The following is a 16746-nucleotide window of genomic DNA, read 5'->3' as shown; positions in this document are numbered from 1 at the left end:
TTCATGAATTTTCCCAAATAACAAATTAAATATATACATCTACATGTTGTGCAAAATTTTAAAATCCCAAAACAGCCACTAATACAATCTTATATATTACTATTGTATAATATTCTAAAATTGAATTTAAGCTCTCTGATAAACAATGTTAGACACACCCTTGATAAAACACAAGAAACAAGTAGTCTCTGCTACATTTGTCAAGGGTTTCAGCTTCACATTATAACTGCCAAGCATAAAGGTGAACAAAACATTCCAGAAATCATAGAAAGAGTACAGTAAAAGTTTAATACTTCTCTCTCAACGAGACAGTCCAGAATATTTAGAATGCAAACACCTCTAGCAACAGCACCAGTACGATCCACCAGCTACAAAAAGTTTCCAGACTCTGGCTGACCTCCTTTTTAAAAAGAGGGTGAGGATTTGCTTTCCAAGAGCATTCAGATTTAATTCCCAGCACCTACGTGGCAGCTGACAACTGCCTGTGAGTCCAACTCCAGGGATCAGACACCATTTCTGGCTTCCACAGGCATTAGCACTCAAGTGATGCCCAGACATTCAGGCAGGTAAAATATCCATACACATAAAATTAAAAAGAATTCTTAAAACCTAAAAGACATTACGAAATATTTTGAAGAATACAAACAAAATCAACAGTCTTCTGGGGAAAAGATTACTACCACATTTCAAAGTATAAGTTTATTCTGTGCAGAGCTGGCTAAGGAACTTACACTATTCCAGATATTTGCAAAGACACATAAATACAAAAAAAACTACAAATTTCAAGATCACATAATTCCACCAAGCTTGGTCATAGGCAGCAAATATTGTACAAATCTAGAGGTTGTGGCAGATGTATACAAAACAGAATGCATGCAATTTTTCTATTTTTAAAAAATATAAATTGCTGAACTTCATCCCCATAATACATAGGCACACAAATATTTAAAAATAAAAGGCCAAATTATATACAATTTATTTTCTAAAACCAATCATAATCTATGATCTAAATGCCTTACTTACTAAATGGCTTTTTCAAGTTGTGTTTTATTTGTTTGGACGTTTGTTGTTGTTGTTGTTTGTTTGTTTGTTGTTGTTGTTGTTGTTGTTTATGGTACAAGCAACACGGCATTATGTGTGGACAAGGAGATCAAGGGAAAACTTTCAGGAGTCTATTTTCTCCTTCCACCATGTAGGTTCTAAGACTAGATCTCAGGTCAAAGGGATTGGAGGCAAGTACCTTTTACCTGCTAAGCCATTTTGGCAGGCCAAGTGTTTTAGGTTTTTCTGAATAATGCTTATTCCATGGATAAAATTCTGTTCCAAGCTTAGTCAGACAGGTAACTCATTAAATGAACACTCTATAGGGCTGGAGAGATGGCTCAGAGGGTACAGACTCACCTCCTAGATCCACATAATGGCTTACAACTACCCATAACTCATTTCCAAAGGATCTAGAAGATGCAACGCCCTCTTCAGACTCCTAAGGGCACCAGACATGCATTTAGTACACACACACACATATAGGCAAACACTCATACACTTGTATCTTTAAAAATACATAAATATTCTATAAAAATTATACTAGTTGCTAGCTAAAGGGAATCTATAAAGTAAGAAGCTACTACCACAATTTCTATCCAAAATTCAAAGTGATTCATACTAAGTAATTAATACAAAATGCTTACCTTAACTCCATGGCCCACATCATCCAGAACTGTGTAGTCGATAGGTTTCCGAATATACCTGACAGGACGCTCCATATTTGCAGGTGCGATTATTTTGTGAGTTCTTGATGTATTCTTATTTGTTGTCAAAATACCAATCTCTCTTCGAGCCACTTTTTCTTTATGAATATCCACAGTCTATATTTTAAATTTAAATAGAGCAAGAAAATATTATTTGGTATAGTAAATAATGTATAGGCTGTCCATATGCATTGGACCATGGGATTGTATCTCGTACCTATTTTCCAATGAGTATGTGTTCAGTAAACTGATTTCCTTAAGACTCAAACTAGTTAATACTTAATACATTTTCTAAAGCAACCATTCATTAAAGGAAAGAAGAGCTGTTTCCTAGAAACCTGGAATGTGTGGAAGGAGAGGAGGCCTGCTTGGTCACTTTTACTTTATTAAGAGATGTAAAACACAACAACAACAACAAAATCAGTGGCTATAGTGCATTGAGATCAGTGCTGTGCTGACACTCAGATTGTTTGAATTACTATAAATGTGCACAGTTCAAGTAGATTGAAAACATTTCACTTAAAGGCTTCACAGATTGACAGACTTTAAAAAGAAAAAGAAGAGTATAAGAGGCAAATATAGAAATTACTGAAGGCAGAAAGAATTGCACATGGCAGACACCATTAAAGGGAAAACTTGTAAGCGCAAAGGGTACAGCTTTCATCAAGCCTCTTACATCTCTGTCTGTTTAGCTTGCCCAGTAAGAGCCTATGAAATTGTTTTTAAAATACAGCATTTGGGGCTAAAGAGATGGTTCAGTGGCTAACAGCAGGGAAGCCCATGGTGTTAGGGAAAGCACACTTAGGACAGAGTCAGAGAGAAGAAAAGGAAAGCTACCATTCACAGTAATTCAGAAAAGCTTGCAGACTTTTGAAGCATTGTCTGAGCTATGAGAGACCGTTGTGTTGCTCATTGAGAGAGCTGCTCCAGCATTTAGCAATATAAGATGCTTGTGGGTAGAGAAGATTAAAGGGTATTAGTACTTCAGCTAACACCTGTGGTTGGTCAGGTGGTTCTATTGGAGTGGTCAATGCTAGTCTTTGCAAAAAAAGTCATCAAGACCACTAAAACTAGAAGAAGGACATCCAAGGTTCTATAGAGCCACGCTGCTAGCATGTAAAACGACTAAAGGCCCTGCTAAGCTGTGAGGTTGCCTCCTGACATATGGCTGACCTCTAAGCCAACTCAAGCTGCTTGCTTTTCCCCCTTTGCTTCTCCATTCTCCTCTAGGCAGCATCCAAGATTTACAGCTTGCTCACCCCAGGATTTCTCCTTTAAACACTAATTGTCCTCAAGCTTACCCCCCAAAAATAAACAGTTCAAAATACTGAAAGGGCTAAGGTTCCACATTATATAGTTTGGTTGGCAGTGTGCTTGCCTACCATGTACATTCAAGAAACTGGAGACAGAAACATGAGAGGTTCAAAGCCCTCCTTGACTACGTGAGGAACCAGACCAGCCTGGGCTACATGACACCCAATTCTCAACAAACAAATAAAAACAAAACCTAAGTCCTTAACCTATAACTGAGCAACAAAGGAGGCATAAAAGGTCTCTGTACGCTTAATTAAAATGTTCTTTTTCCTCTTGCACCTAACCATTCCAAACAATAGATAGATCTTAAATACTGAAATGTAATACACTGGTTTTCTGACAATGAGAAGAAATCAACAACCCTGGCACCTATGAGAGAAAAGTATCTCAGAAAGTTAAATTAAAAAAGGAGAGATAATGATGATGCCTTTGAGATCACACTGGAGCCCTCTTCCCAAAAGAAAATCCTCTGGTACAATTACCCACAAACAATGCAAATATTCAGGCAGGACCTGTGCAAGTCCTCACAGAGAGCTCTGATGACCATATTCCTTAACCTCACACAGCGGCCTCTTGGGAACAAAGTTATCCAAGTATCTGTTCTATCCCCATTCCTACATCTATCATTCAATCACTCCAAAGGACAAATGAATGCCATCTGGCTAGTGACACAGATAAAACAGAACAGATTGTACTGCCCACCTTCAGGTACACTCTCCAAAAAAAGGTACTAATTACATGAACTGAAGTGAGAAGCCTACAGCTAATCTGGATGGCATACTAGAGAAACTGTCATCATGTGCTCCCCGAGTTCAGTAGTTGGTGTGAGGGAAATGGGAATTCTAAACAATGTGTTGTTTAGGAAGCACCAACTATAAAGGAATATGCAAGCCAGAGTACTTCTCATGTTGAAATCAAGTAAGAACAAGGAATGTTGTGACTTTATATAATTAGAGGTGGTCATAAGAGACCTTCAAGTGTTTAAGGAAGGATTCATTCTTAAGGGAGTAGAGGGATCCCACAGGAAAACTAATAAGTTAATTAGATTATGTTCTGAGGCAATTATTCCTACGCTGAGCCAAGTCATCCAATTAGATCTGCAATTTGTCCCTGACTAGCTAAAGCAATCAATGACAACCACCCTGGCCCTAGAGCCATCTGTGTCAGTTCAATTCAGTGGTTTAGATTGTTATAGATGACAGAATAGCAATTCCTTCTGCAAGACAAGGCCATATGTGCACAATGTATCCTGCAACAGCTACATTCATGCCTTAGGCCAAGTAAAAACTCAATACAAGAACTGAGAAACCACCTGGCTCTCTAATTTAGTCAGCTATCTGGGTCTTAATTCCTGGGCAGGGTAAAGGAGCTCAGCACTCTATAGGAAATAACCTCAATTTAATGTCTTTCTTCTGAGTCAAAGAAAAAAGATCTGTGGTTCCTCTGTCACAGTTATCAGGGACCACCGAGTTGTGCAATCATGGAAACTTTTACCAGAAGCCAAGAAGGTATACAGCACAGGTAGATAGAAGATGCACTCAGATCTACTTAGATCTGTGTGCTTTTACCCATCTTGTGAAGACAGGCACTGACTCTTTTGCTCTGTATTTTCTTGTTAAAACACAGTTGTACTGGAAATAGTCCTCGGGTCTAGAAATCATATTTCCCACTGAAGATCTAGGAAGGCTTGTTTATCATCCAGTATAATAAAGATGTCATCTATCTTCAGGGCAAAGGTCAAGGCAAACGCAGAGCTCAATTCACATTCTAACAGTTTGTGTTCCCTAACATAGAGATAACACCCCTGTAACAAACTAACCTAAAACACTGAAGACGAAGGTCAGTGAGATGGCTCAGCTGCTAACTGTTTTTATGCCAAGCCCTCAGACAACCTGACTTTAGACTTCCATGGAGCTGAGGGCACAAATGCTAACATTCTGCTGTCTCAGGAATGAAGAAGTTCTGTGTCTTTGACCCTTAAGTCCTGTGCCTTCTATCAACACTATGAAAACTGTAGAGGTCTACCTTATTAGTGGGATTTTTTGTTTGTTTGTTTGTTTTAATAGTTTTTTTGGCACCCCTCCCCCAGAAGAGAGAGACCCGCAGAGATGGCTCAATTGTTGCTCTTACAGAGGGCTCCTGGTACCCACATCACACAGCTCACCACTGCCTATAATTCCAGCTCCAGAGACTCTAATACCCTACACTCTGGACTCTGGACACAAACGAGTCGTGCATAGTGAGAGCATACATACATAATACATTCACAAAATGCAAACAAAATATTTAAAAGATAGTTCTGTGATGGAAACGACTCATACCCTGACAATGTTCCCTCAGTAATTTTGAGAACTATCTAACACAGTTTCTGTTGTTATAAAGTGTAGACGTATACTCTTAGAACGCCTCTAACTTCCTTTCCTTTTTCCCTCTTTTCCAGACAGGGTTTCTGTGTGTATTCTTGGCTGTCCCAGAACTCACTCTCTAAACCAGGCTGACCTTGAACTCAGGAGATCTGCCTGCCTCTGCCTTCCAAATGATGGGACTTAATAATGTGTGCACCACCACTGCCTGGCTCTAAACTGGCTTTTTTTGTGGTGTTAAAGATAGAACCCCTATCCTCATAAATGCTGGGTAAGTGAAGGTCCACTACCATTTAGCTAAGCACTAATTTTAGTTACATTCTATTGTCATTGGAATTAAGTTCAGGAATCTGTAACTCCACACAGCAGAAGTATGGATAATCTGTTCGGCCATGAGAGGGACTACTTACCTTCACTGACTCCTACCTCTCCTGCATATTCACTCCATCTCCTTTGCAAAGTGAGCTTAGAGTACTGATCTGAGATGTGTTCTCTGTAACACATCCACATTTATACTTAAAGTGCTATGCACATCACAAACATGTTTTCCCTGTTCCTTTAGTGATGCCTCAAAATAAATATGACACAAACACGTAAGTCTTCTCCAGCCTATTTTTTGAGTTTACTTCAGTTCTCTATTGAAATATATATATATATATATATATATATTCTTTACTTCATATTTGTCATTGCTCAATCTTGTTACATTTACTTTCATATACCAGAAATCTGCTTCCTTCTATTTCCAACCCTTCAATCCTAAATCACTACATGTCTCTCACATCAGCTGCTACATTAGTCTTCTAGTTGGTCCATGGGTATGACATCTGGCCCAGTCTAGTCTTTAAAACATAAGCATAAGAATTTTATCTACCCCCCACCAAAAGTAACCACCCAGAAAGAAAACAAGCTGAAAACTTCATGTTTCAGTTTCTTAGCTCTATTAATAGAACATCCCACATAGCTCTAGCCTTAAAGGGAAAAATTAGTTCAAAAGGGCTAAACTGCTTTTCCTGTTTCCACAGTTTGCTTCTGAAAGTCAGCTTTTGTGCATTCTCCTGCCTGTTATACACTGTACAAGTATTCTAGATATTATTTTAAATTACTTGAAAAATTCTCTTTTTTAAAGTTCTACCCCTCTCTAGTATCATAATTCTAAATCACAAGAATCCAAATCACATCTGTCCAGCAACTCACATCTGGTCCTAAGAGAAAAGGACCCAAAACAATTTCAATACTGGCTCTCTTACTTCATTGTTATAAAATGTTATGCAGTTTATAGACCATTAAGTCCATTCTGATGGGGCCGAAAATGGAGTTAAGTAGTGGTGGCAGCGTGTGCAAGGCCTTTGATTCAGTATCTGAGGCGTACATGTGTGCACATCTGTCCATTCTGATTAGTGAGTAGAATCTATAGCATTGCTTCGTAATCTGTCCAGATGTGGTGTCCTGAGCACTTTAATCCCAGGACACAGGAGACAGAGGCAAGTGAACCTCTAGAAGTTTGAGGTCACCAGTCAACAGAGTTCCAGACCAACCAGGGCTACATAATGAGACTATTTCAATAACCTCCCCCCAAAACATGTATCAAATATAAATCTCATTTGCCAAACTAATCTATCTCTTCTACATCCCAAGATTAAGATAAAGTATTTCTTGCTGGGCATGATCTACATGATGAAAGCATGTCTCACAAGAATAAGTAAATAGTAAGTGAACAAGTAAACAGAGCATTTTAAAGATATAAGGTTTAAACATACCACATTACATATTGTAAAGTAATGGAAACTATGTTTAAACCTCAGTTTTGCCTCTAGCAACTTTAAAGAGCTTCCTAGAGCAACTTTAATAAGCATTAAGGTTTTGTCTGGTTGAAAATGCAATGAGTATAAGGTAAGCAAGTACTAACAGCTACAATTAACTTTTAAAAGATAATGCAGCGGGCTTTGGAGAAATGGCTCTCTGGAGACAGGCTTGATCCCTAGCATCCGTACTCTGACCCCCTCTTCTGGCCTTCATAGGCACCAAACACAAACATGATACACAGACATACATGCAGGCAAAACACCCATACATATAAAATTTTAAATAAAAAATAATATTCTGCTCAAAAAACGTATTAGAATGCCCTGACATAAACCTAAACCTCTTTCCTTTATGCTTTACTTATAGTGATACCGGGGAAAATTGAAAGCAGCTAAATAAAGATTTCAAAAGAGAAATTTAAAGATCATGTGACCTTCAAAGCCAGATACAACACAATCTTAATTTACTTACACACTGACAAATTTATCTTTCATTGACCTGCCTTCAAACCAATGTAAAAGTGATGACAAATCTTCCTAAGTTAACCTACAAGTTGGATGCATTAGAATAAAAATCCCAAGTTTTTCATGGTTCAAGACATATATGAAAGAGTACAAAGGGGGAAAGACGTGGTTTTAAAATTATTTGTGGAACTATAGGGTTGGCTCAGCAGGTAGGAGCACTGCTGCTCTTCAGAGGACCCAAGTTCAGTTAGTTCTCTGCACCCATGTTGGGTGGTTCATACCCATCTATAGTACCTACACATATGCACAGAGACATACATGTACACACCTACACATGATAAAAATCATAAAAATAAATCTTCAAAAAACCTCGCTGAGATTCATTATGAAGTCTTACTAAGACAGTATTGTTGCCATACAAAATTAAGTAAATGGAACAATACAAAACTCAGAAACAAACTTAGACTTAAAAGCATACTTGTTTTCTTAGAGTTATGGTATAGTGGGGGAAATGTATTACTCAAATGAAACACTAGTTTACCACATGAAAGAGAAGCTAAGAATGTATCTCTACATCATTACACAAGAAAAACTCTAAGTCCATAAATACAAATACAAAGAAAGGCTTGCTTATACTTCTTATCATTACACATTGACAACAATAAACAGATAAATCTCAGAAAAGACAATGCCGAAATCTTTAAAATGTGTGTGGATGTGTGGGTGTGGGTGTGGGTGTGGGTGTGGACCTGTGCATGCGCACAGCATCACACAGCCAGTCCCATGTGTGGAGGTCAGAGAACAACTTTGAAAAGTTGGTTCTCCCTGGACATGTGGTGAATGCCTTTAGAGAAGCAGATGAATCTCTGAGTTCCAGGAGAGCCTGGTTTACACAGCAAGTTCCAGGAGAGCCAGGACAACAGATAGTGAAACGCTGAAACAAAACAATAATGAGAAGGTAGTTCTCTCCTTCCACCATGTTGTCCCCAGGAACTAAACAGGTCATCAGGCAAAAGCCTACTTTATCTGCTGATCCGTCCCACTGGGCCCAGTGTTGAGTTTTTAAAATGCAAGCCATACCAGACACATAGCTTCCCAAAATGAAGTATTAAACAGTAATGGCTTAGGAATATAGGTCTAGCCAGTTTCCTTCAAGACTATGATTTCCATGAAGGGACAGACACATATATATGATGACAAAACCAGAAGGCCCAAGGCACCAGTTCTGCATCTATAGGTCCTAACCTCCACAAGGATTACATATCGAATATCCTGAATATCAGATATTTATACTATGATTTATAACAGTGGAAAAATTATAGCTACAAAGTAACAACAAAATAATGTTATGGTTGGGGGGTCATCACAACATGAGAAACTGTATTAAAGAATCACAGCATTACGGAAGCTGAGAACTGCTGGGCTAGGGGATGATGAGCAAGCTGGTCAGGCATGGAAAGGAGCACTCAGAAGAAACTGTTGGTCACGTTCTGTCTGTGGTTTAGCTGATGAATTAATATAGTTCTACTATAATTACAGCTAGCATCAGTCATCAGGAGGTATCAAGAAAAGTTTAAAGTACTTCAATTGCAGGTATATGACACAAAACAAGGACTAGAATGGTTAACATTCTAAAGCAACATGTAGGGACAGCTCAGTGGCAGAACACTAGTATGAGTCAGGTGGTCAATCCCAGAACCCATTAAAAATCTTTCTGGAGGAGCATCAAAACATTCCACAAAAGAAATCTCACCTCAGCGGCCACTGAGGAGAAGCACAGTGTGCTCAGAGTAAAGGCAAGCAGAAGAGCAGACAGAGTAGGCTGAGCTCTGGTCTTACAACACTGCGGAAGTTAGGTCACACTTCACAAGTTCATGGTTTTATTTTTTGTAAATGGTACACAAAGGCTACACATAAATAGTACTGTATTAAATTTTTTGATACATGTGTAAACTGAAGTTTAAATCAAGCTAAATGTTTATTTCTTTAAACATTTATTATTTCTTTATGGTGAAAAACTTTTTTTTTCTTTTCTTTTTTTCGGAGCTGGGGACTGAACCCAGGGCCTTGCACTTCCTAGGCAAGCACTCTACCACTGAGCTAAATCCCCAACCCCACGAAAGCACTTCTCAAATACACTGCATACTGAAATATCAAGTAGGTTAATTACATACAGCAAGGTAGGAAATCTCTATTACAGAATAATCTTAGAACTTTCTTAGCCTTTTGGTTGGTGAAAGCTGGTGGCCCATTAGTATACTACAAAATAATTTACTAGTAATCACAAGGATGGTTACTAGATAAAACATAGAGGAAGGTTCTACCAGGCACCTGGCTTTGTAAATCTTAAACATGGCCATGGCTTTGCTATTTTTCTGGAAACTTCTATTCATAATATTCTCTGATATTTGACTGTATGGGCTGGAAAGATGAAGTGGTCTTCCTAAAGACCCACTTCAATTCCAAGTACCCATATCATATCAAAGGCAACTGCCTCTAACCCCAACTCCACCTTTTTCTGACTCTGAACGCACCCACACTCATCTGCACAAACTCACACCAATACATATAATTTAAAAAATAAATCTTAAAAAAGTGTTATGTAAAATTAGCACAAAGAAATATATTGTTTTAAATGTGTTCCCCTTCCTGTTCTTGTCATTTTGGTGGGAAGGGGAGGAACACATGGGCTTCTTTTAAAAATCTTCCAGAAAAGGGGGGGTGGGTGGGGGAGGGGGAGCCTGTCCCAATGCAACAGAAAGAAGCAGACAGAAAGAGCCATGCCACAGCAATAGTACTTGATCTGTCCTTACTTTCTATAGTGCATTCATCAGGAAGCTTACCAAACTTCATAACTGCCCCTAGAGAGAGAGCATTATAGGTTTCAAGCAGAGACTCTTACATATAAATAAAGCCACAATATATATTTGCCTTTTGAAAGCAACTAAGAAATGAAAATCTAAATCCTTCTGCCCTGAATAGCAAACAGAGATGGGCAGAAAAGGGGTAAGAGTCCTGAGACAAGCCAGACAGAGAAAGCCTTCAGCAAAGAAAAAGACAACCCTTGTTTGTTCTTGTTTATTTGGACCAGACTCTGGAAATGGCGGTATGCCCAAATTTCTGTTACAGAGCTCTGTTCAATACGCCAGAAACAAGGTCCCAATCAAATCTGAAATTAACTTGATTCAGAATGACCTATATATACACGCTACAAAATAGATTTCTTATAAAAATATGAACTTCAAAATCAGACTCCATGGAAACACACATAATATGAACCACTTGATTCAGAATTATTGTTAAGTAACTCAGCACGATGGCTCATGTCTATAACAACAACACGGAGCAATGGGCAGAAGGATCCCCAGTCCCAGGCCAGGCTGAGTTACAAGACGTGAAAGGAGAAATGAGGGGAGAGGCAGCTCAGGAGGGAAGGCAGCTTGCTTGATAGGCAAATCTGAAATCAGTTAAGTGGAGCCCATGTGTGCTGGCTCGTTCTACGTCAACTTGCCATAAACTACAGTCGGTCTGAGAGGAGGGAACCTCAATTGAGAAAATGCTGTATGGCATTTTCTTAATTAGTGCGAATAAGCAGTCCCTCACCAAGGCCTCTGCATCAGCCCCTACCTCAAGGTTCCTGCCCTGTTTGAGTTCCTGTCCTGACTTCCTTCAATGATAGAATATGATGCAGAAGTGCAGCCCAAATAAACTCTTCCCTCCCCAACTTGCTTTTGTTTCATCACAGCAACAGTAACCCTACCTAAGACACCACGTAAATGTAGGCGTAAACCAACTCCAACACTGTCTCTAACCTCCACGCAAACATCATGCCATGCCACCCTACTCCAATAATAATAAATTTTAGTAAACAGAAATAGAGCTGTCTAAGGAAAATGACCAATGGGAGAGGATGGTGGAAAGAAAGAGGAAAGGAAAGTACTTGGGGAATATGCTCAACACTAATATGTACATGTACAAAAGTTAAGAAACAAATTAATGAAAGGCTAGAAGGGCAGATGGCTCAGTAGGTAAAGGTCTTGCCATTAAGCTAATGACCTGAATTCAATTCCTGCAATAACAGGGTGAAAGATGAGAGCCAATTCCAGTAGATTCCTCTGATCACACAAGTGGGAACACAAGTGCATACACAGACAGACAGACACAAACAAATACACACAAAAAATATGTAAATGTTTTTATTTAGAAAAAAATCAAGAATATGAACAATATAACAAAAAGTACACACAGAGAGACAGACACAAACATAGACAAACACATACAAAAGAAAAATAAAAACAAGAATTTTAACAATATAGCCAAACAAAGCTCTGTTTAGGCATGTTAATCTCCAATTCTTTAAATTCTTTTTTCTTTTTTTTTTTGGTTCTTTTTTTCGGAGCTGGGGACCGAACCCAGGGCCTTGCGCTTCCTAGGCAAGTGCGCTACCACTGAGCTAAATCCCCAACCCCAATTCTTTAAATTCTTTAAAAAAAAAAAAATTACCAGATTCCCTAAGGATTGAGGGGACCTAAAGCAAATTAGAAAACAGAATCTGAAAAAAAGAAAATTTACAAGGAATAAAGGTACTCCTTGTTTATTACTATAAACAAGAAACTTTCATGCAGAATAAAAACTAATCAATAAAATAACTTTTAAAAAACAGCTATGGAAACTTACAAAGGAGAAAAAACATAATAGACATAACCAGAAAGTAAAACTGAGCAAAGTTTCCTAAAAAGAATGGTATATTTAGAAAAGATAGCACCGGGATTGGGGATTTAGCTCAGTGGTAGCGCGCTTGCCTAGCAAGCGCAAAGCCCTGGGTTCGGTTCCCAGCTCCGAAAAAGAAGAAGAAAAGAAAAGAAAACACCCCAGAAGAAATTAAAAAATCATATACACACATATATACACATATATCCAGAAATATACTAGCCTCATCTCCAGGTGGAAACAGTCATCACATGACAGCACAGTATCCTCTTAGAAGACAGTTAAGTAATCTCTGGAACATCTCACACACTAAATAAAATATATTCAAAAAGTTGACTGAAAGAATACAAATTAAAGGCAGAACACTTAGAACCACCTAGATGATGGAGCATGTCTGTAATCCCTGCAGAAACAAGGAGAATCTTGGGTTCTAGACCAAACTTGGCCCTGCACTCAGAGACTTCACTGGGACTGTGAAGTTAGAAGAGGGCTGTGGGTGAGCTAAGGTAATAAGTGCTCATCTGCCATGTGTAAGGCCTGAAGGCCTTCAGTCTGAACTCTAGCACTGCCCCTACCAGAAGAAGAGAGAGAGAGAGAGAGAGAGAGAGAGAGAGAGAGAGAGAGAGAGAGAGAGAGAGAGAAAGTCAGTCAGTCTGTCTGTCTGTCTAGTATAGTACAAGTAATAACAGATTCTAAGGTGAAATTTGTTTGGTAACATAATGCCATTTTTTTAAAAATATTTTCCAATTATTTCTTGAAAATTTCATGTATGCATACAATGTGTTTCTGATGGTTTTTTTCATAATGCCATTTTTAATAGTACATAATCTTAAATTACCTAGCCTCTGCATATGCAATGGGGCCAGGTGCTATTTGTTTTCTTATTTGACTATTTGTGTTTTGAGACAGGGTCTTCCTATGCAGCCCTGGCTAACCTGGAACTCAAGAGATCCTCCGGCCTCAGGCTCCTGAGAGCTGGAATTAAAGGTGTTTGCTACCACACCAAGCTTTATAATGAGTCTGTTGTAAATTAATTCATAGTTATTCATCTGTGTAAATTACCTTGGCATTTTTATGTACTAGATATAAGCACTCTAGAAAGCAAGACTAGGGATACAATGAGGTGTAACATTTTATAATTTGGGGGAGGGATTTGTGGAATGAAGTCTAATGATAGTAGCTATATTAACTCCCCCCTCCCCCACACACACACTGATTCAAATTAAACAGTCTGAAAAAGAGAAAATTTTAAAAGAAGGTTGTAATGGCATATACAATGTAATCCTAGCACTGGAAGGGGAGGCAGGATGACTGCAATGAACTTGAGGTCATCCTGAGCTACAGACCAAGTTCTAGGCCAGCCTGAGTGCATGGTGAGATTCTCCCTCAAAAAATAACATAGCACCACAGAAAGAAGCAAGGAAGAGCACAGGAGTGAAGGAAGGGCTGAGGGATAAGGAAAAAGGAAAGAGAGGAGCTAGGAGGGGGAACAGGAAAAGACAGGAGGATTAAGGAGAAGGGGGAGAAAAGGGAGGACATAAGGGATGGAGAAAAGGGACAAGGAGGAGGGTAGGTGAAGGAGCAGCAGGAAGAGAAGGAAGAAAGCCTACTGAATCTGTATAGTAGCACATGCCTACTCAGGCAGGCAGAATGAAGCAGAAGTGGCAAGATCTAGGGGCAGCCACAGCCAGGCAGGGAGATCATATCTGAAAAGTCAAAGACTGGAGCTGCAGCTCAGTGACAGAGAACTTTAGCATAGCAGACCTAAAGAATGGGTTCAATTCCATCCCCACCATGGCTTTAAAAAAGACACATGAATGGGATAGAGAGATGGCTCAGTGGTTTAGAGCACTGACTGCTCTTCCAGAGATCCTGAGTTCCATTCCCAGCAACCACATGGTGGCTCACAACCATCAGTAATGGGATCTGATGCCCTCTTCTGGTGTATCTGAAGACAGCTAGTGTACTCACATACATAAAATAAATAATTCATTTAAAAAAAAAAAAAAAGACACATGGTCCAAGAATCTAGTCATGTGAGATTTCTGAGTGCTTTTGAAAAACCTCCAAGAAACCAAGAAAAGAGCCTTGTAACTTCAGTTTCTTCAAAAACATGGAGTTGTTCTTGGATTAATGTTTCATACCACTCCCAGAGGAGTGAATTTACTTCAGATTATTATTTATTGTTGCTTGTTGTTTTACCACATGCAGCTTTATCCTTGTGATTAGACACTTTAATCCTGGGGCTACTCTTAACCCTCAGGTACAAACTGTCTGATGCATTGAATAAAGTTGGTTAGTGCATGAGACTTCGGTCCACATCATATATTGGATCCATTTTCCCAGGCCCCACCACCTCTAGAGTGGTAAAACTGAGGTTTAAAGAGAAGAGGAGCAGTAATGAAATTTCCTCAGAGGTATGAAATGGGGAACAGAAAAGTCATGAAAATCCTTTCAGCCCTAAAAGCAACAGTAAAAGCCACGTGTTCAGGTCCAAATAGAGTTTCTATGCTATACACCTTTAGTATTCCTGAAAACTGCACAATGATGAGGAAGGCAATGGCTATACTGGGTCCAAGCAGAGTGTTAACTGAACAGTGCTGATCCCAACAGGAAACGCAGTACTCTAATGGTGAATGGTTCAAGGACTACATAAGCTGATCAAAAGAGATGCCTGTCCCACAATTAACCTTAACCAAGTTTTGCTTAAAAGGCCTGAAGGAAACAAATCTAAGCTCTACACTTCTGTTACAGAAAGAAAATATTCAGTCAAACATTCATAAGCGTGACTTAAGAGCTCTCTGCATTTGTCTTGCAAGTGTAATGTGCCATTTGATTAAAAAAAAGTTGAGAAGCACATTTTCATCAAACCATAAGAGGATGTGTATTTGCCAAGTACTGTTCTAACTACTCAGATCACACTGATATGTCACTAAAAACCTAACAAAAATGTAATTGTGATATTACATTTATTTGCTTCTTAGGTCCAGTGACTAAAAGGTATGTATATTAAGTATATATGTGGGGATTTCTAAAATGTTGAGGGTTCTTAAGTAAATACATCTCATCTCATATTTAGTGAACTATGACTATATTTATCTGCCAATCTTTAAATTTTCATCTTTGTCATTTACCATATTTATAAATAAGACTAGAAAAATATTTCCCATACATAACTAATGTACATTTAAATAAGTGAAATTTAAACTTATGAGCACAAATGGCACCATTATCTCATTTAGAACTGATGGCATAGCCTTACAACACTGTTTCACTTGGAATTAGCTACTGGATTTGAGGAAAAGAGAACACTTTCTTTTTAAAGGGAATACATTTGTAGAAAGGCTTTCCTTCTCTTCTTCCTTGGTTATACAGCAATTCTGTACTCTAACAAATTATACTTGCTATTAATTAGTAAAACTGGTACCACATTTGTTCGATGTTTTAGAAGACAAGTGTTTATGCCTGGTATTTATGATGCAGTATGAAAGTTACTGCACTATATATCTGATCTCAAACAGCCTTTCCAGTGGCAAAACTAGGTCCCTGGATAATTAATTTTCTTTAATCTGTTCGTAAGTTTAACATTTTGTCCCTACTGTTTTTACACATTAAGGCCATTTAGTACAATTTACAAAGTGAACTTCCAAAACAGAACTGAGGCCCTCGATGACAGCAACATGCCTACAGTACACATGTACTCGGGGCACAATCAAAGCAAGCACTCCTAGGGGCCTTGCCCACTTTACTTCCCAGCGGCCAGTATTTAACACAGCTGACACCAGAACGTCAGAATCAGCAAGGTGTCACTTTGTTGTGTTTCCAACCAACCTTAACAACTGTACATAATGCCAAGTACTGACTTATACCATGTCTGTTAATGAGATTTGCTTTTTAAATTTTATTGTGTAATTTTTTTATTTTATTTATTTTTTTTTAAAGACAGAGTCTCATTGTGTAGTCCTGGCTGCCCTGGAGCTCCTTGTGTAGAGCAGGCTGGTCTTGAACTCAAACCTCCTGTTTCTACCTGATTCCTGAGATTAAAGGTATATGCCATCACACCCAACCATATTTATTAATTTTTTTTAAAATGTAAAGGACAAGAGAGGACAAGAGGGGAGGGACAAGAAGGAGAAGGAGGAGAGAAGAAGAAGGAAGAGAAGGGAGGGGAAGGGGAAAGGGAAGGGGAAGGGGGAGGAAAGTGGAGGGAGGAGGGAAGAGGGGAGGAAAGACAGAGATCTAAAAAGACAGGGAAAGGGATAGGACCAAACAGGACCCGTGTCCAAGGGCGGCCTGTATTACAGAGTGAGACCCTTTCTCAATTTAAAAAACATCAAACAT

General features: G+C 38.8%; 1 protein-coding gene across 10 annotated transcripts in view; it reads right to left on the bottom strand.

The window, feature by feature from the left end:
* Positions 1–16746, bottom strand: part of Abi1 (abl interactor 1) — a 78581-nt gene that overhangs the window by 26315 nt on the left and 35520 nt on the right. For all 10 annotated transcript variants that reach the window (XM_032884383.1, XM_032884384.1, XM_032884378.1 and 7 more), the window contains exon 3: positions 1689–1865. In XM_032884383.1, coding sequence (XP_032740274.1) covers positions 1689–1865 — 177 coding nt within the window. The remainder of the gene's footprint in view (positions 1–1688; positions 1866–16746) is intronic.

This window comes from Rattus rattus, chromosome 14, assembly GCF_011064425.1.
Source record: "Rattus rattus isolate New Zealand chromosome 14, Rrattus_CSIRO_v1, whole genome shotgun sequence".
Taxonomy (NCBI): domain Eukaryota; kingdom Metazoa; phylum Chordata; class Mammalia; order Rodentia; family Muridae; genus Rattus; species Rattus rattus.
The sequence above is the reverse complement of the archived record's forward strand: the minus strand, read 5'-3'. Positions and strand labels throughout refer to the sequence as shown.